General features: G+C 43.5%; 1 protein-coding gene across 4 annotated transcripts in view; it reads left to right on the top strand.

Moving 5' to 3' along the window:
- The window catches only part of SNX17 (sorting nexin 17), a 147,134-nt gene extending 129,280 nt beyond the window's left edge, over positions 1 to 17,854 (top strand). For 2 of the 4 annotated variants that reach the window (XM_029596350.1, XM_029596349.1), the window contains exons 12-15: positions 4,039 to 4,116; positions 5,469 to 5,543; positions 6,729 to 6,770; positions 17,254 to 17,854. In XM_029596350.1, coding sequence (XP_029452210.1) covers positions 4,039 to 4,116; positions 5,469 to 5,543; positions 6,729 to 6,770; positions 17,254 to 17,373 — 315 coding nt within the window. In that variant the 3' untranslated portion in view covers positions 17,374 to 17,854. The remainder of the gene's footprint in view (positions 1 to 4,038; positions 4,117 to 5,468; positions 5,544 to 6,728; positions 6,771 to 17,253) is intronic. The other 2 variants (XM_029596353.1, XM_029596352.1) reach the window with 1 other exon arrangement.
- The last annotated feature ends 2,358 nt before the right edge of the window (positions 17,855 to 20,212 follow it).

The raw sequence follows: 20,212 nt of genomic DNA, 5'->3' as shown, positions 1-20,212 counted from the left end.
CCTCCCTCAGCTGTTGGACTACCTGTGGCATCTCTCAGAGTCTGGGCTTCAGACCAGCTTGGTCAGGGTCCACCTGAGTGCTGTCAGTGTCATCTGGGGGGGTCACTGGCATGCCGGTTTCCGTGCAACTTCTGGTAGGCCGGTTCATGCGGGGCCTCCTCCAGCTGAAGCCCCCTCTTCGTCCTCCTGTCGTAGCCTGGGACCTCAATGTTGTCCTGGCATGGGGAACGTAGCCTGGGACCTCAATGTTGTCCTGGCATGGGGAACATATGCACTGCTAGGCATTTGGTAAAAACGCATGGGGCTGATGCCAGCCCGAAGGGCAGCACTTTGTACTGATAAAGTGCTTTCCCCAACACAAAGCGGAGGTACTTCTGGTGGTTGGGGAAGTTAGCAATGTGTGCATAAGCCTCCTTGAGATCGAGGGAGCAAAGCCAGTCTCCTCCTCTGAGGAGCAGGTGCAGTGTGCCCAGAGAAGTCTTGAACTTTTGTCTTACAAGAAACTTGTTCAATGCCCGGAGGTTGAGAATGGGGCGCAAGCCACCATTCTTTTTTAGAATGAGGAAGTACCTCTAATAGAACCCTCGGCCCCTCTGAAGGGGAGGGACTAGTTCCACCGTGCCCGCCACAAGGAGGGGTGGTGAGTTCTGTCTGAAGTATGGCCTAATGGGCGGACGAACCCCTCGATGGACATGGGGGAGAGGTCTCCAGGAACTGACTGAAGTTTAGACAATACCCCTGACGGATGATAGTGAGGACCCATCGGTCCGATATGATCTCTTCCCAGCAATGGGCAAAGCTCAAGAGCCTGTCTCCGATCGGGGGATCAGATGTCACGGGTACGGTCAACTGGCCTTCGCTCCCTCGCTACCAGACAAAAGCCCATGACCGGGGTTTTGCTGGGGCACCGTCTGGGACCTAGGTGCTAGTTGCTGGCGAGAGTGGCCTCTGGAGCTTTGGTGCGAGGCGTGCAAGCCCTGGAGGCTGGAGGATAATACTTCCTCTGCCTGTAGAAAGGCTTCCGGGATCCTGGCCTAGAGGACTTCCTGGCCGAGGACGGGGCGACAGAAGTGCTAGCAGAAAGCTGTTAAAGGATGTCATGATGGTCCTTCAATTGCGCTACTGCATCCCAGACTTTAACCCCCAAGAGGTTTTCACCTGTGCAGGGGAGATAAGCTAGTCTGTCCTGGACCTCTGACTGGAAGTCAGAGGCTCTGAGCCATGCCATATTCCTGGCGCCAGTGCCAACTGCAGCTACGCGGGCCACTGTCTCAAATACATCATAGGTGGACCACACTTCGTGCTTCCCGCCCTGAGATCCAGCAGGGCAATGGCCGAGAAGGCCTCCTGTTGTTGAGATAGGCCCTCTGCGAAGTCCTGGACCCGTTTCCAGAGATTGCGGTTGTATTGAGTCATATAGAACTGGTTGGCGGCGATGCGGGCCACCAGCATGACACCTTGAAAGACATTCCTGCCCAGAGCATCCAGCTCTCTGTGTTCATGTCCGGGAGGGGCAGAGGCATGGGTGCGGGAGAGCCAGGCCTTTTTCAGGGCGGACTCCACTATCACTAACTGGTGGAGGAGGTGCTGTTTCTCAAACCCCATGACGTGCTGCACCAAGGAGGAGATAGAAATAGGGTGCTCCCACATGTGGAGGAGGAAGTCCTTGAAAATGTCGTGTATAGGAACAGCCACGATCTCCTTAGGAGCATCGACGAACTGGAGAACCTCCAGCATCTTATGTTGCGCATTCTTATTTATTTATTTATTAACTTTTAATATACTGACATTCATAGGGCATATCACGCCGGTTTACAAAAAACTGAAGCAGGCAGAAATTACAAAGAACAGGGAGGGGATAGGGGGAGCAGGAAAGAATAAGGGTGAGAGGGTGGCAGGGCAAGAAAAGCGTGAAAGGATAGGGCAGTTGGAGAGAGAGTAGCAAAACAATAATTGAACACTATAGGAAAAACATAACTGTAACTGAGTTCTAAAATTATACAATAAGGTGCGGTGCTTATTTACATGGAATCAATGGATGGGTTATTTATGTGTTATATCTTTAGAAAAGACTAGATGTCTGAGGAGTGGGGGAGGGGGAGCAGGAGCGGGGGGGAGAGAAGCAGGGAGAAGAGGTGGGAGGTGAGTGCTTCTAAAAGGCAGGGGGGGTATGGGCTTGGGGGGAGAAGAAAGGTGGGAATGGGGTGAAAAGGTGGAGGACGATAGCGGGAGAGAAAGGGAGTGTGCTAAGTTTGATTGGTATCTGGGTAGGCTTGCCTGAAAAGCCAAGTCTTGATGCCTTTTTTGAAGGACTGTAAGGAGGACTCGAGTCGCAGGTAATGGGGAAGTGAATTCCAGAGGGTGGGGCCGGCTATGGTGAACGCCCTTTCTCTGGAGGAGAAAGAGCGTTCACCTCAATAAGCAGTTACATAAGAACATAAGAAAATGCCATACTGGGTCAGATCAAGGGTCCATCAAGCCCAGCATCCTGTTTCCAACTAGCGTGTCCCTAGCGCCTCCTCAGTGGCAGAAGCGGCGGCTGTCAGCAGTTTGTCAGCCAAAGCTTAATTTTACCGGCGTTGGTTGTCAAACCCGCTGACAGCCACTGGTTCGGAAAACGGACGCCGGCTAAATTGAGCGTCTGTCTTCCAAGCCATGAGCCGATTTTTTTTTTTTTTTTAACTATATTTTATTTTTTTTATTATTGGGGCACCCGACTTAATATCGCTATGATATTAAGTCAGAGAGTGTACAGAAAAGCAGTTTTTTCTGTTTTCTGTACACTTTCCCGGTGCCGGCCAAAATTAAAGCCTGCCTTTGGGCAGGCGTTAATTTCTGAGAGTAAAATGTGCGGCTTGGCTGCACATTTTACTTTCTGTATGGCGCGGGAATAACTTATAGGTTCATCAACATGTATTTGCATGTTGCAGGCGCTATTAGTTTTTGGGGGGTTAAGAACATAAGAAATTGCCATGCTGGGTCAGACCAAGGGTCCATCAAGCCCAGCATTCTGTTTCCAACAGAGGCCAAAACCTGGCAATTACCCCCAACAGAGGCCAAAACCAGGTTGGACACGCGTTTTCCTCGTGCTATTACCCCTTACTGTATAAGGGGTAATAATAAGGGGCTAATGGTGCGCTCGGCCTGAGCACACCGTACTGAATCGGCCTGTATGTTTGAAGGCATGCTTTTCTCCTTCCCTGATGGGTGCAGTATCTTCATACTGTTTTTGGTGGTTGTGGAGGGGATCAGTATACTAAAGTGTGTGTCTCTTTTCTTTAGCACAACGTAATCAGATTAGTGTAGTGGTGTATTTTTCAAATTCTTTCTTCTCACGTATAGCCACACTTGTTATTATCCAAATATATATATTTTTTGTATTTTTTAATATTTTTGTAGGACCCACACTTAAAGAGTTTGTATGTCACTCAAACTCCAAATTAGTACTAGGTCACTTTATTATCAATATATCATCAATTTTATCTAAAAATGTCTCTCAAATTTGCTGATGAACTCCAGTCTCAATTGGTCATATTATATCAATCATAAATTGGTCTATACTCATCTCTGACAAGTTAGCATTAGTCTGACCCCGACATGATCATGTTTCAAACCACACAGTTCTGCCTCTGGGGGAATCTTCTCTTCAAAATTTTCGCAGTAACAAGCGGTCCATCAGCTTAGTATCAGTACGGCTATCTTCATAGTTTTCTATTCCGACCCGACTTCAGAATCACCACCTTCATTTAAACTCTTTAAAGGTAGCAAAGAACCCTTTATACACTTCCCGGAAGTGACGTTATTTAATCGCAGTTCTCTATCAGGTAGTGATTTGTAAATTTCTCAGCATGCTCTTTTAAATGATATTATAAATTAGTAAAACGCTTTTCCCCTCTTGAAATGCTAATAAATGTCAACTTTATGATTGTGAACAATGTAGAATATTTATTAGAATCTTAAAACATATTGCCGAACCTTCATCAAACAGTTTCAGTTCTCAAACAAGTACTCTCTTCCTTGTACTTCTCTTTTCTTTAGGCCATCATGATGAGTATCTGCCTGCAGTCCATGGTGGATGAGCTCATGGTAAAGAAATCAGGAGGCAGCATCAAAAAGGTGAGAGGCAAGCTCTACCATCAGGAAAAAAAAAAGTGGCTATGAAGGATGTGAAAATTACACAGTGAATATATGTGCTCACATAAAGTGACAGGACTGGAGGCTAAGTCTGCCAGTTAATTTACTGAACATGAAGAGCAGGAGCTGCAGCAGTGCAAGCTTCCTTAGCCATCCACCCCCACCGCACCAGAATTCTTTGGCCTTGCTCTGAAGAAGCCACCTCAAAAACTGAGTAATTCAGTCTCAGGTCCCTTATAATCCTTGGCCCCTTCGCTGAGCCTGCCAACACAAGTGCCTGTAAACTCAGCTTGTGAAGGTGGATTGTACAGCCATGGATATGGTTAAGATAACATCCAGGATGCCAGCAATTTATAGTTGACAAACCAAAAATCTATACACCTCCAAAATGTACTTCCAAGACACTGTGCAATATCGACAATATTCCAAACTCAAATATAAAGTGCCCGTATATTTTTACTCGGTGATATATTGGATGCTTGGGGAAAAAACCTCTCCTGTATTTCTATACACTACTTATAATAACAAAACTTATAGACAACAATTTTGTAAAGGGGGAAGTGGAATGTTTCATAAATTTTTCGGGCATTACTGGCTTGTAATGCCTTTGAACTGGTTTAATCATAAACTTTCCACCTCCGACCTTATTTGATTTTTTTAAAGTTTATAGAGTGCGCTGTAAAATCTTTGGGAGATTGATTGCTGTGGTTGCATGTCTAAACTGTAATGATAATACCGACTTATGTAAGAAACCGTTTTTGAAAGTCCACCCGACAAGGCCTTGTTTCTGACCGTGTATCGGTCTTTCTTCAGGGGATGTGAATGGACTTAATGAATAGTCAGGATTACTTATCTTAAGAAGGCTCTCGCTGGTGGTTGAACTGCTCCTATGATAGCACGGATAACATAGGCAATTTATAGTTGGCATGTAGTACAGCTACTGTGCATGGTAAGTAAGGTTAGGAGTAGTGTGCTGTAATAGGTGGCCAAATAAAATGATCTCACTCCTGATTAGCTGGTCGCATGACTGAAGTGGCAATGCTGCTTTTCAGCTTTCGGGTATGACTTGTCCATGTTGAGCAGAGGGGAGCTCAACAGGATGAAAGATTAGTGACAACTGAGCAAGCTATTTGACTTTATGAACCTGAATCTTTGATTACATAAAGAAATAGAAAAGTATTTACACTTAGGCTGAACTACTTCATTTTCATTGTGCTTAGATCTAAAGGTATTTTGTGGGGGAGGGGAAAGACAGGTGCAAGGTCTCAGCAAATGGAGTACACTTGGAAGATTGCGATTATAATGAAGGCTTGGGTTACATTTCACCTTTTCAGATGTTAAGAAAGCGCCTGAATGGCTCTCTGCGTCGGTCTGACAGCCAGCAAGCTGTGAAATCTCCACCTCTGCTGGTAAGAGGGGGAAGAAATCTTACTATTGAGGCATACTATACATGTAGCATGTTGTGCAGTACCACCCTTCAGTCATAGGGGGGTGCCATTCGAGTTGTAACAATGAAAGCTCCATGGTTGAACAGTCTTGGCTGTCTAGGGGAAAATAGCTAGTGCTCCTCCCATGCAGGCCGATACAGTACAGTGCGCTCTGGCAGAGCGCACTATTATCCCGCATTTGGACGCGTGTTTTTGACGCGCTATTGCCCCTTACTGAATAAGGGGTAATAAGCAACCCCCCCGAAACTAATAGCGCCCACAACATGCTAATGCATGTTGATGGCCCTATTAGTTATTCCCGCACGATTCACTAAGTAAAATGTGCAGCTAAGCTGCACATTTTACTTTCAGAAATTGGCGCCTACCCAAAGGTAAGTGTTAATTTCTCCCGGCACCGGGAAAGTATACAGAAAAGCAGTAAAAACTACTTTTCTGTACACCCTCCGACTTAATATCATGGCGATATTAAGTCGGAGGTCCCAAAAGTTAAAAATAATCAAAAAAAAAAAGTAAAATCAGCCCGCGGCTTGAAAACCGGACACTCAATTTTGTCGGCGTCCCGTTTCCGAACCTGTGGCTGTCAGCGGGTTTGAGAACCGATGCCGGCAAAATTGAGCATCGGCTGTCAAACTCGCCGACAGCCGCCACTCCTGTCCAAAAAGAGGCACTAGGGACGCGATAGTATCCCTAGCAACTCTTTTTACCGCGGGCCCTAATTTGAATAATTTTATTTACTGAATCGCGCGCACAGGAGAGCGGGCAAGCTCTCCCGCGATTTTTACTGTATCGGCCTGTTTGTAAGGTTGGGGAGGGGGTGGGGAGGGGAGGATCCTGCTATGTCTTTCTTGAGGGCAGACGGAGCTTTCACTGGAGCTGAACTCTGCCTCTGGAGCACCATATCAAGAGAACTTTGACTGTATTGTACTTTGCCTGCCTTGTAGGTCTTGTAATAAGACCGTTTTCTTTCTTTTATTTACTTGTATTGTATAAGTAAAGATTTTATATTTTATTTCCTTGTGCATACCAGTTAGCAACTGCCAGTAAAATGGCAGCCAATGCTTTTTTTTTAAATACGCGTCTTGCTTCCTAGCCTGTTTCTGAAATATTATTCACCTCGCCACCCCCTCTTTTCCCCTCTCGTTCTAGGACTCGCCAGACTCGAGCAGGGAGCCTGTTGTCAAACTTTCGGTGAGTTGTACAGGTTTCCCTTGTTTGTGTCATTGGGTAAATATTGTTGCCTTCTGTTTTGTAGGGAACATGGGAAGGATTGAGCATAAACTGAAATTGTCCAGAAGTTCTTGTGCTGTTTATATATAAGATTTTATTACATTCATAAAATGGCACAGAGATATTTTCCAACAGAGTTCATGGTCCCCTAACATGGACTGTATTTTGAGAACTGCATCAAGAGGGACCAAATCTTGATTACAGATGGATCAGCTCAACCATTGTAATCAAGATTTGGTCCCTCCCGATGCAGTTTCTTGAAACACGGCCCGTATTGGGGGGAATGTGAATTTGGTTGGAAAATATCTGTGTCATTTTATGAATGCAATAAAATCTCATATATGAAAAGTATAAGAACTTCTGGATAATTTAAGTTTATTCCAAATCGTTCTTGTGTTTCCTACTGGATTATCGATTTGGCTTCCCACCTCTCCTGTTTACACCTTCTGTCTTGTGAAAAGTCTTTTGCATTTAGTAAATGGGTTGTGGTGATATTTTGCTATAGGATGGATTATTTCTGCTACCCAAGGGCCTCTCTATCTCCAGCCTTCCTCTCCTCCCATAACCCTCATTTACAGAGCACAGATTGATAGACTGAGTTGACCAAGTGATCTTGATCTGCCAACAAGTTATACGTTTGTGTTTTTAAATGCTGCATGGACTTTAGGCATAGGTGCACATAGTAGCATAGTCCATGATAGTGAGGGACAAGAGGACTGCAAGTGTCTGAACACTAATCTCACCTGTGTCAGCCTTGCATTTATCTGTTTCTTCATGCTTGGTTAGCCTGGCCCATTCTGCCCAAATGTGAGCACAAACTGCGAGCTTTTCTGTCCAAGGATGCCAATGTGGGTTCGATGGATGGTTTTCTCTGTTCAATGCAGCCAGCCCCCAGGGTATTTGCTCCTGTGATGCAAGGAGCACTAAGTCTTGGAATGCAGGCCCTCGAAATTGTACCCAGCATTAGACTGTCTCTGGCTTTCTTTGGAATCTGATGACTCTCCATTGTTGAAAGCTTTGCAAACGTCTGACTCCCGAGAGACAGCATCTGCTGTGATTGAAGACACCTAAGCCCTGGTATGGGCCCCTGAAGATGGAAGTTTAACATCATCTCCTTCCTTTTAGAACACTGGTAACATGGATAATGCTGCTTTAAATGCAGATTTATCTCCCAGGGTCTCTCTTCAAGAGGTGTATGCAGTTTCTGCCCAGACTGCTTTAGTTAAAGACATTTTAGTATACCATACCTGACTTTAAGTTATGATTCCTGGTACAACTCTGCTTATAGAAAAACTTCTGGGATTTGAGAATAAGATGGCAGCACAACAGAAGTCTTTTGAAACTATTTTGTAAAACGTTAAGTTAGAAAATGCTAAAGCAGTGGGCCCAGATAGTTTTGGGCTTGAATTTTATAAAATGTTGTGCAATTCAGTTCTTTCCTCACTGAAAGATATGTACCATGAAATGCGTGAAAAGGGTAGGTTTGAGGAGGGCCACAATTTAGCTATGGTGGTTCTGTTATTGAAACCGGACAAGGACATGGAATTACCTGAAACGCACCGCCCGATTTCACTCCTAAATCGGGATATAAAAAATACTAGCTGCAGTACTAGGACAAAGGGTGAATGGGTTGTTTCAGATTTTAATACATTCTAATCAAATGGTGTTTAAGGGGAGGTTGTCCTCTGCTAATGTAACTAAATCACTGTCGGCCCTGTTTTTGTCCAGGTGGACTAGTCAGAGAGTGATGATAAATTTGGATGCAGAAAAAGCGTTAGATTAAGTAAAGTGGTCATATTTATATGGGGTATTGAAGATTTTTCATTTTGAGCTTATTTTTTTAAATTGGATAAGACTCCTATATAATCGGCCACAGGTCCAAATCTTGGTAAATGGGATGATATTAGATAAATTTGAGCTAGACAGGGATGCCCTCTGTCGCCATTGCTGTTTGTTACTGACCATGGAACCACTAGCAATTAAGCTGCGTCAGCTGGAGTTATTCAAAGGGATCCCGGTAGGGAGGAAAGTGCTTAAATTGAGCATGTTTTTGAATGATATGCTTCTTTTTGTGGGTAACCCAGAGCACAGTGTTGCATCTATAATGGAGGAGATATACAGTTTTGGAATATTTTCAGGGTTAAAAATAAATTATAGTAAATCTCAAGCTTTTCCACTGCACCCTTCTTTAAAAGAGGATTGACAAGCCTCATCTCAGTTTTCATAGGCTGCAGAGGCTTTAAAGTATCTGGGAATATTTATTTTATTTTATTTATTTTTTAGATTTATATTCCGCTTTTCACACTTTTTTCAGCACTTCAAAGCGGATTACATTCAGGTACTTTAGGTATTTCCCTATCCTCAGAGGGCTTACAATCTAACAGGCCGATACAGTACAGTGCGCTCCGACGGAGCGCACTGTTAGCCTGCTCTTGGACGCGCGTTTTCCCTTATCCCTTATTCAGTAAGGGGAGGAAAACGCGCGTCCAACCCGCGGCACCTAATAGCGCCCTCAACATGCAAATGCATGTTGATGGCCCTATTAGGTATGCCCGCACGATACAGTAAGTAAAATGTGCAGCCAAGCCGCACATTTTACTTTAAGAAATTAGCGCCTGCCCAAAGGTAGGCGCTAGTTTCTGCCGGCACCGGGAAAGTGCACAGAAAAGCAGTAAAAACTGCTTTTCTGTGCACCCTCCGACTTAATATCATGGCGATATTAAGTCGGAGGTCCCGAAGTGTAAAAAAGGTTAAAAAGAAAAAAAAATTTTAAATGGGCCGGCGGCTGTCGGGCCAAAAACCGGACTCTCAATTTTGCCGGCATCTGGTTTCCGAGAACCGACGCCGGCAAAATTGAGCATCGGCTGTCGAAACCCGCTGACAGCCGCCGCTCCGGGCTAAAAGGAGGCACTTGGACGCACTAATGTCCCTAGCACCTCCTTTTGCCTGTTTCTACTGCACCACCTAATTTAAATACTGAATCGCGCGCGCCGGGAGAGCGGGCGTTCGTCCGCTCTCCCGCAGACTTTACTGAATCGGTCTGTATGTTTGTACCTGAGGCAGAAATGACTTGCCCAAGGTCACAAGGAGCGACAGTGGTATATATTTGATGTATTCTGGTAAACTTATATCAACTAAATTTTGGTAAGGGGCTATCTATGATAGGATGATGTGCGCTGATTAAGGTGGTAATATTGCCCAAACTGTTATATTCTATTCAAATGTTGCCTATATGGAGATATTCAGAAATTACAGTCAGTGATTTGGTATGAGAATGTAAATAAGCTATAATAAATTAAAAATGGTAAGGAAAAAGGAGGTTTAGCAATTCCAGACTGACTAATCTACAACGTGGCCCCTCTCGTTCGATTCATTCAAGAGTGGATATCACTTGCAGGTGGTTTGATTAAAAATAGTTTTTCTCCCTATAACCCAGTCAATTTATTTCACATGTCTAAAGGATATGTGGGTAAAGTTTCCACTAGAGTTTTTTGGCAAATAGCTTTGAGAAAAGACTAATGGTGGTGGCAAAGGCTTACGAGAAGAGAGCCATGTAATTCCCATTTTTTGACACTTAGAGGTAATCAGGAGTTTCCAGTAGGCTCTATTGCCTCTCTTTTTTTTTTTATTTTAGGAATAGGGGTTTATAGTAGTGATGTGCAATCGTTTTTGCCGAATTGGAAAATTTCAAAGAAATAGTCCAATTCGGCATGGGTCGGAGAACCCGAATCCCAAGACGGATTTTCCCCGAACTTCGGGGAAAATTTAATTTTTGGGTTAGCACAGGTGGGGGGAGGAGCAAATTGTTTAAAACAAAAAAACCCAAACCCACCCAACCGTTCAAATTTTAGTTTTTTTCAAACCCCCCCTCTCAACACCCCCCAAAACTTGCCTGACAAAAAAATGACAAACTTGCCTGACAAAAAAATGACAAAAAAATTTTTTTTTGTCATTCTCCAGCACCCTTAGCGCTTACCTACAGCCTCCCTCCGTAGCAAAGCGCATTCTGCTCTTCCCTGCCTCTCATTCTACCCAAACTCCCTCCCTCCACCATGCCCTTTCCCACCATTCCGATCATCCCTTATCACAGGAGACCAGCAGCATCTAGTATAGGCCAAACAATCACCAAACATCAACAACAACAAAAAAGACTCATCCCCATCATGCTTTCACCACTTAACCAAGTACTAGGTCTCACCCTTTTCTCCCTAACTCTGTTAAATGCCCAATCACTCACCACAAAAACCCATCTTCTATATGACCACCTTATAGACGAATGGCCAGATCTATGTGCAGTTACAGAAACCTGGCTTAAACCAGAAGACACGGTACTGCTGAATCAACTACCTATCCACATATACGACATTTTCTCCATTCCTAGAAAGAAGAAAAGAGGAGGAGGTCTGCTCCTTGCTGCAAAAAAAAATCTGAGGCTAACACTTCAATCAACTACCTCTTCCAGTTCCCTTGAATTTGCAGTTTTCAAATCGGCTCAACTTCAAATAGGTCTCACTTACGCCCCACCTGGATGCCTAGATTCCGACCCATCTCCCCTGATAGAAATGATAGCTAAACACATCAACTCTGATGCCCCGGCCATCCTGTTAGGCGACTTCAATCTCCATGTGGACGCCTCTCCGCTTCCCTCTAACTGTGAATCCTTCCTTAATACTCTTTCCTTCATGGGCTTCAAACAACTTATAAAGGAGCCCAATCACAAAGCAGGGCACACCTTGGATTTAATCTTTATTAACCAAAGCCTAGCCCAAGCATCCCACATTCTATCAGCCAATTCCATGGTCTGACCACAAACTTATCTCCATGTCACTCCTCAACCAACTTTCTATGCCCTCCCCCTCACAGAAAGCCACAATTCAACTCAGAAAATTATGCAATCAAGAAACCTTAATCTCTCACCTCTCTCCAGAGCTCAACCTTTTGGACCTCTCAGACGCTGACACTGCCTTATCCTCATGGTCCAAAATAATGAGTAAAGTTGCAGACTTGACCTGCCCCCTAAAAACCAAGGTCATCCTTTCCAACAAGGACATGAAAAAACCTTGGTTCTCTCCAGAATTAAAATCCATGAAATGCGAGCTCAGAAAAAGGGAACAGAGCTGGCGCAGGAATCCTTCCTCCTCAAACCTAGCATCTTTCAAATCGTTCATGCACCACTACAGGATCAAAATTCTTCAGACAAAAAAAGATTTCTACTCCCAGAAAATCCACAATTTCATCTTTGATCCAAAAGCCCTCTTCTCACTGGTTTCTTCTCTAACTAAACCTCCAGTTCCGGCATTCATCACTTTTTTCCTTTACTGAGTACTCATGAAAAGATATCCCAAGGAACATTGCCTCTTGGCCGTGCAAGCGCTCGGTGTGCTCTATCCAAATCAATTCGGGGCTTCCTTTCTGGATCATCCGTACCTACCGGGGATCTTGGTGCAAATACTAGTAACAACTTGCACACAGTCAAAGTACTCTGCCTCTTCTGGGAAAACCCCCCCCCCCCCCCCCGGATGCGAAGGTTCCTTCTGCAGGATCTGTTCCTTAGATCCTCTACCCAATCCTTTAGAAAATTATCTTCCGTTAGCTGTTTGATCTCCTGCTGGCTTTTCGCCCATACTGCCTCCTGTTCCTCCAGCCTATTTTCTGTGGCATCCACAGTCCCTGCGTATATTCCCAACTATTTAGCAGAGCTCCTTTTTCAACGAGCTCATGTCCTCCTTAGCTCCCTGAACCAGTTTTGAAAGTCTGCTCTGGCCAACAGCTCTGCTGGTTGTTTAGTCGCAATATCTGAGAGGAACACCTCACCATCTCAGCCTACCTCCTCACTGCCATTTTCTTCCTCCTCTCCCATCAGCGCCTCCATTTTTCTCGTCATGCTTGAGAACAACTGATTTTTTACGCATAGACATCTGGATGTTCTCCAGAGTATGAGGCTCGACTTTAGCCACAAGATTCGGCTAGATTGTAGCAATAATGGAGGGATTTATCTGCTTGGGGTAAGGAGTTCAATTCTCAAGTGGCCATTCATTCTCGTAATGTCACGTCCTCTCTCATTTCTTTATTCTTTTACCTCTTGTTCTCTCTTCATATTTGTGAATCTTTTTTTTCTTTTTTTGTCTTTTTTTCTTTTTGATAATTGAACATTTTTATTTTCTGTTTTATGCTTATTTATTTAAATAATATAAATAAGGAGAGAGCTTAAATAGAGATGATGGGAGATAAAGACCATTTGGCTCATCCAATTTGCCCAGTTATTCAACTCTGGTATCTCGTGGAAGTCACATAAGGGTGGATTTGCACTTTATGAAACTTCAAGTGGTTCTGCTGCTTCTGATGTGGCCCATGGGGCCAAAGAGTAAAGCTTACTGGTTCCACTCCCTCTCCTAATGAGGCTAGCAAGAGCCGAAGACCTGCTGATCTGCTTCAGTCGCATGCCACAGAAGACCTTAGACCTGCTGCTCTCTCCCTGTTCAACTTTCCTGAGAAGGCAAAACCTAACTGTGTCATTGCTTGGGACCCTTCCCCCCCCCCCCCCCCCCCCCCTTCACTCCCTTAAGGTGATTTTTGTTTCCTAAAATCCATCCCTGAAGTTATCAGAAGTCTTCCACTTTTTTCTTTATGGTTAGCAAACAGTAAATGTTACAAAAAAATTATGGTGGTTTGTCTGAAATTGACTTTCCTTATTTATTTTTATTTATTTATTTAGAGGATTTTATATACCGATGAACGTTGGGAACATCTCATCGGTTTACATGAAACAACATATAGCTAACTGAGCTTTACAGAGAAACTTGGAACCAGAAAAAGATTCCTTTAAAATGGGATCCTGCTCTTACTTTTTTTGTGGTTTATAGGAGTCTAGTGTTGGCATTTTACAGGGGTACAACAGCTCAGAGTAGATGTAGTGCTGTGTGTGAAGCTCACTGTAGGAGTTTTAGGAGTGCTACAAGTCAAGGTTGCTGTTCATTGGCAGAGCTGTATTGGGGGAGATCCAAATATTAATATAAGATGGAATCCTGCAGATTGGGGTTCAGATGTTTAGCTGTACATTGGGTTTAGCAGTAGATTAACTGATAGTCCAAAGGGTCCCCGTTGTATTTTGGCTGGGTTCCAACCACTAGAATTCCAGTGGCTGCATCCAGTCAGAACTGAGGTATACTGGTAGAAAGCTGTGGGCCTCAGTTTTAGATGGAATTCTCAGTTAGGATGACAGAAATTTGATTACCATTTTGCAACCTAAATTTCTGCAGCCTGATTTCAATGCTAGCTAGAGAGGAGAGAAGACCACAGAGTGTAGAGTGCAGCAGGAAGTTCACCAGTCCCTACCCTCTCTTCACTTTCAGGTTCAGTGTATGTTGTCTCCTCCAGTAGTGGGACATGAAAACCAAGCAGCACCGGTTTTGTATGTTGGAGGTGTAGAACCACATGATTAGCTCTGTGCCCTCTTGTTGTAGATCTTGAGCAGCATTGTATTTTCTGGACAGGGATGGAAAGGCACACAGTTGAGAAGCAAGTAACCAACAGAGGGAATTTTCTTCTCGTCTCATCTTTGTCACAAAGAAAATGTTTTTTTCTAGAACTGTGTACAAATGAGGGGCCAGGGCAGAAATATTCACTTTGCGACCCCTGTCAGATTCCTGTGGGTCTGTAAAGTCTTTCATACACCTGAGTCCCTGAGTAGAAATTATGTGGTGTCTACAAGAATAGGAGAAGCTCAATTTATCAAGCACTTTTTTTTTTCTATAGATACTGAGTGGAGGAAAATTTGTCATAAACTAAACCGGAAGTTGGAAGATTGAATAATATGAATATGAGATAGATATTCAAATGCTACTTAGCCGGATAAAGAGGACTTATCTGACTAAGTGGCAGCCGCTGATTATCCAGCTATGTTCAGCAGCCCCCATTTAGCTGGATAAGTATTTATCCGGTTAAGTAGATAGCTGAATATCTTGGGGGCAGGCAATGGGCGGATCAAAGCAGGGCAACTCAACTTATCTGGTTATCATAACTGGATAAGTGCCTGTATGCAGTCTTATCCAGTTAAGTTAACTGAATAAGTTAGACCAGCTCAATAGCAAGTTTAACATTATCTGGATATAATTTATCCGTTTATATTCAGCAGATCTGTGTGGCACTCCACTTAACCCTAGGCAGCATGGATTCACCAGGAGAAGGTTCTGTCAGACAAATCAGATTTGTTTTGTTTGGTGACTAGAGAATTAGATCAAAAAAGTGCTCAATTTGATTTACTTGGATTTCAGCAAGGCTTTTGATACAGTCCTGCATAGGAGACTCGTGAATAAAATGAGAAACTTGGGAGTTGGTGCCAAGGTGGTGAAGTGGATTCCAAATTGGTTGACTGACAAGAGACAGCATGTAATGGTAAATGGAACTTACTCTGAAGGAAGAATGGTGTTAAATGGAGTGCCACAGAGATCACTGTTCAGTATCTTTGTGAGTGACGTTATAGAAGAGATAGAAGGCAAAGTTTGTCTATTTGTGGATGATACTAAGATCTGCAACAGAGTGGACATGTCTGAAGGAGTAGAAAGAATGAAAAGTGATTTAAGAAAGCTTGAAGAATGGTCAAAGATTTGGCAGCTGGGATTCAATGCCAAGAAGTACAGAGTCATGAATCTGGGATGCGATAATCCGAAAAAGCTGTACGTGTTGAGGGATGAAAGACTAATGTGTACGGACTGGAAGAGGGACCTTGGGGTGATACTGTATGGAGATCTGAAGGTGACAAAGCAGTGTGATAAGGCGAAAGCTAAAGCCAGAAGAATGCTGTGCTGCACAGAGAGATCAATAACCAGTAAGAAAAAGGAGGTGATAATGCCTTTATACAGGTCCTTGGTGAAGGACCTGTATAAAGGCCTCACCTGAAGTATTTTTTCAAAAAGGATAGAGACAGGACAGAGGCTGTCCAATGAAGGGCAACCAAAATGGTGTGGGGTTTGTATCAGAATACTTATGAGGAGAGACTGAGGAGGTGTGGGGGAGATATGATACAGACCTTCAAACACTTGAAAGGTTTTAATGAGGCACAAACTTTGAATCTTTTCTATTGGAAAGCAGACAGTAGAACTAAGGGTCATGAAATTAAACAATGATATTAGTACTAAGGGCAAGAAGTCTCTCTCCATACCACTGCATTTGCATATTCTAAAACACTTTGGTCCCGAAATAAAAACGAGAACTAGGTGACCAGCCTTACGGATTAGACCACGGTGCAGTGCACTGTAATGCAGGGAATCTGCAGAGACAGTGTACTCAGGTCTGGGGAGAGAAAGAAGGCAGCAGCTGCTTTTGTGACCGTGCCTTCTAGCCAACAAACAGCACTGAGGGATGCTTCAGAAGAAATACTCTTTGGGCTAATATGGGTCCCTGTGACACCTGTTGGAGGGATTTGGAAAGAAAGTCAGGAAGGAAAATATGCGGCTATGCTTGCCAAAAAGTAAATGTAAATAGCTGGCAGTGGCAGCTAAATAGCCACTCTGGGCTTTGAGCCATTGTTGGTCATGCCATGATCTGCTTGGCTTGGGTACAGTGCAGTGCATTTCATTTAGTTTTGTTTCCTCTAGCATTGGAAAAACTGAGGAAAACATGAGCAGAGGGTATCTGGGCTTGTGACAATGCATGTTAGCAAGTGGGCCTGAAGCCAATTTTTCTTTCTTTTTAACTGCCTAATTGGCCCTTTTTGAGGGGAGGGGCAGTCTGGTAAAGGCTACAACTCATTACAAATGTTGGCAATCTCCATTATGTTAAACAGAAAAGGAAAGATTTTGTACTTTGGTATGAAGTGCCTTTATAATGAAAAAATGGTATCACTTTAACATGTTGTTTCATGTTTTAACAATAAAATTAATTATAGAAAAGCAACTTTTGTGGTGTTTTCACAAAAGGTCTAATATTTTTTCAGTATTTTACTTGTCCATGATAAATATCCAGCTATAAGTGAAACCAGGAAAGACAATACACAAGTAATGGGAAACAGTATCGCCATGTACAAGAAATAAACTCCAGACAAAACAGCATCATCTCCCTTTCTTTAGCCTCAAATTCTGCCATATTCCCTAGTGATAGACAGGGTGACCCTAAAGTCAATGCAGCATGTTCTCAAGCCATCTAGTAGCAAAAACTCTCAACTCCATTCATGTCAGATACAAGTGTGCCCTTATAAGAGTCAGTAATTGTTGGTGGTGAGTGATGTGGGTGTTCCCAGATTAGCATGAGCTAAGGTGGGTACTGAATAAATTAGTCTCTTGCTGTATCCCTATTCCAAAATATCTCCTACATTTTGTGGGGATGTGGACTACAAAAGGAATAGGGATAGGAAGAAAGGCAGCAAAGTCAAAGCAACTCCAGAAGTAGTGGGTTGTACTATTGCTCATTTGTAATTTTTATTTGTTGCTTCTCTTCTTTGCTGCAGAGTAAGCTAACCTCAGTCAGTCTGCGTGGGATCAGCAACTCCAGCTCTTCCAATGATCTGAGTGCCAATGATTTCCACGGGAACTATGCCTTTGAGGGCATCGGAGATGATGACCTGTAAATGCCATTCCCTATAATGCACACAGCACTGGCCAGAGGGGCCCAAGAATAGATGTAGGGGATTTTTTTTTCTCACTGAGATCTTTGTAGCTTTCCTCATGTCTCTCTCTGATTGCTAGAGTGGAGTAGAGATTTCACATGCTCAGGCTGCTCTGATCTGGTCTTCATTCACAACTGTTGATGCTTCACTTAAATCTGGGTCTGGGTACTGATTTGCATTCCCTCTGTATCTCTGCATTGCCTGATCTTCACCCACACCCTCTGAGCTTATCAGCATCAAGTATGTTCCTCCTGAATTCAGTGCCGCCCCTACCATCAGTTCAGATTGGTCTGCAACCCAGGAACCTCTTCCCTTTGGACATGATGCCCAGTACTATCAGGAAACCCAAGTGCTGGGCTGTGTAAAAAAAAAAACAAAAAAAACCCCCAAACAAAAATAAAATTATATGTACAACATTTTTTTATTTGGCATTGAACTTTTTGAAAGATCCAAATCTTTTGCATTAATCATGGAAACTGAAAACTGTCCGATGATTCACTGATGAACGTGCACTGTTAAATGTCCCTCTGGCCAGTCCTGGATCCAAGCTTGCACTTATAGCCAGTCAATTTGCACAGAATAGATAGAAGAGTGATTAGAAAGATATCTAATGTTAGGCATTGTGCTTCAGAAGCAAAAGAGGGACAGTTTGTTAGTTCTCCAAAAGATTAAAGCTTAACTGTTAAGTCTTCATAAATGCCAAATTAGTGTTTAGTATTTTTGCACAAAGAACAATTTAAGAAATTTAAATTTTATATCTGTAAACCTTATTGGAGACAGTATTCTGATTTACTATACCTTTAATTTTTCATTATAAATAGAAATCTATAGCATAATATTCATATGCTTGTAATCTTAAGCTTGTAGTTATGCTATGTTTACAAAATGATATGAGCATTAATGTATAATAATAAATAATGTTTACAAAGTGTTAATATGATTAAAGTGAATCCTAATTGTTAATTGTTTTGTCTTGCCTGTACTATTATCTGAAGGCTGATATTGCATGATTGCAGCTGGATCCATATTTGAGTGTAGCGGAGGATTGGATGATGTTGGGTCAAGCATCTGGATGTGGTGGAGGATTGGGTAATGCTGAGTCAGTTGATGTAGGGTCCATATCTGGATAAGATGGCAGATTTGTTGATGCTGAATCAGCATCTGGGTGCTGAGGATAGTTAGTTGATGATTGGCTCAATATCTTGGGTACAGTGGACAATAAGTTGATGGGCTAGTATCTGTGGCAGAAGGTTGGTTGCTGATGGGTCAGCATCTGAATGCATCAGATAACTGGCTAATGTCAAGGTAGTACAGAGGTGTGATTGACTGGTTGAATGCTGGGTCATTATCTGACTACAGTAGATTAGTTTCTCCGAGGATAAAGCAGGATGGCAGTCCTCATACATGGGTAACATCATTCAATGGAGCTTGACATGTAAAAACTATGTCAAAGGCATACCACACATCCACATGGATCCCTTTAGTCTTTTTCCACAGAGCCTGAAGGTCATGGTTCAAGCTTCTGTCTTTTTTGCTGAAGTTCAAAATTTTTTGGGTTCTTATTCAATTTTCAGCTATCCATCATGTGGTCCCATGGACTGTTCTCTAGTAATTCCCTAGGTAAGGTTACGTGTCTATTCGCTGTTGTTCCCCAGAGCAATGGTGCTGTTGGTGACAGTCAGCTATTGACCTTCTGCTGCCATAGAGTTCAATTTTGCATCTCTCTTGTTTTGCACGGTCACATCTAGTGGGTTGCAGTGGTGTCCTCTATGCAGCAGGACCATATCTATCACAGACCTTATTGATAAATTTGTCCTGCATGTGTGGGCATCCCATGATGTCCGGGGATGCTGTAAATGAGGAGAAATGATTCAGAAAGGATGACTATCCTGGTTTGATCTTAAGGAATGTCTGTTCAGGCACCAAAAGACCAAGCCATAGGCATTTGAGGCATTAACATTGAAGGGCCCCAGAGTAGCACAGATGGTAGAAGGGCCATAGTTCATCGATTTCAGTGACTAGTAGGGAAGCCAGAGACAGACTATCATCCAACTCCTCCAGTTTGAAGAAAGCTTTGGATTCTGCCTCGTCGACCTTGGCATCAAGGGGAAGCCAAAGAAGCATCATTCCCTATTGATGCACAATGCCAGACGTGGGCAAGAAACCCCTCCCCCTCCAAGTGGCCCTGTGGTGAGGAAAGCTCATCCTCTGCAGATGCCAAGGGCTTTCACCAGTCTCAACCAGTCCTGGTGTCAGCTATGGATCCTCCTCTCAGTTCCAAAGAGGATGTGGCCACTCTTCTTGCCTCCTAGTTGGTGTTGGTATTGGCGATTTTTTGAGGAGGAACTGGAGAAAAAGATCCAGCAGGCTGCGGAAAAAGCACTGCATGGATTCAGGCCCAGGTACGGAGAATGGCATTACAATTCTTGAGCTGCTGCTAGAATTCCTTCAGGTGCTCACTGGTTTGGAATCTATGCTGATATCTGTCCCATCTCCAGTGCCTGGAAGGGCATCAGGGTCAGCATCTACCGGTCTGTTGTTGATTTCTGGCTCCTTAGGAATGGAAGCTTTCCTGAGCTAGATCTCCTTGCAGTTCAGGCTCCAGCAGTCAGTCACATTCATCCATGTCTCACTGGCTGAGGACAGAGTACCAAGATAGCCCTCCCCTGCTATATGCAGTGAATCAGGCTCTCTATATTCCTGGAGGTACGATTACACCTGTGGACATCTCTGAAGAGGAGATGTCCATGGGTCTCCTGACCCCCCTTCTCAACCAAATAGAAGGAAGTCTCCTCCTGAG

This window comes from Rhinatrema bivittatum, chromosome 3, assembly GCF_901001135.1.
Source record: "Rhinatrema bivittatum chromosome 3, aRhiBiv1.1, whole genome shotgun sequence".
NCBI lineage: Eukaryota > Metazoa > Chordata > Amphibia > Gymnophiona > Rhinatrematidae > Rhinatrema > Rhinatrema bivittatum.
This window is presented reverse-complemented; position numbering and strand designations above follow the sequence as displayed.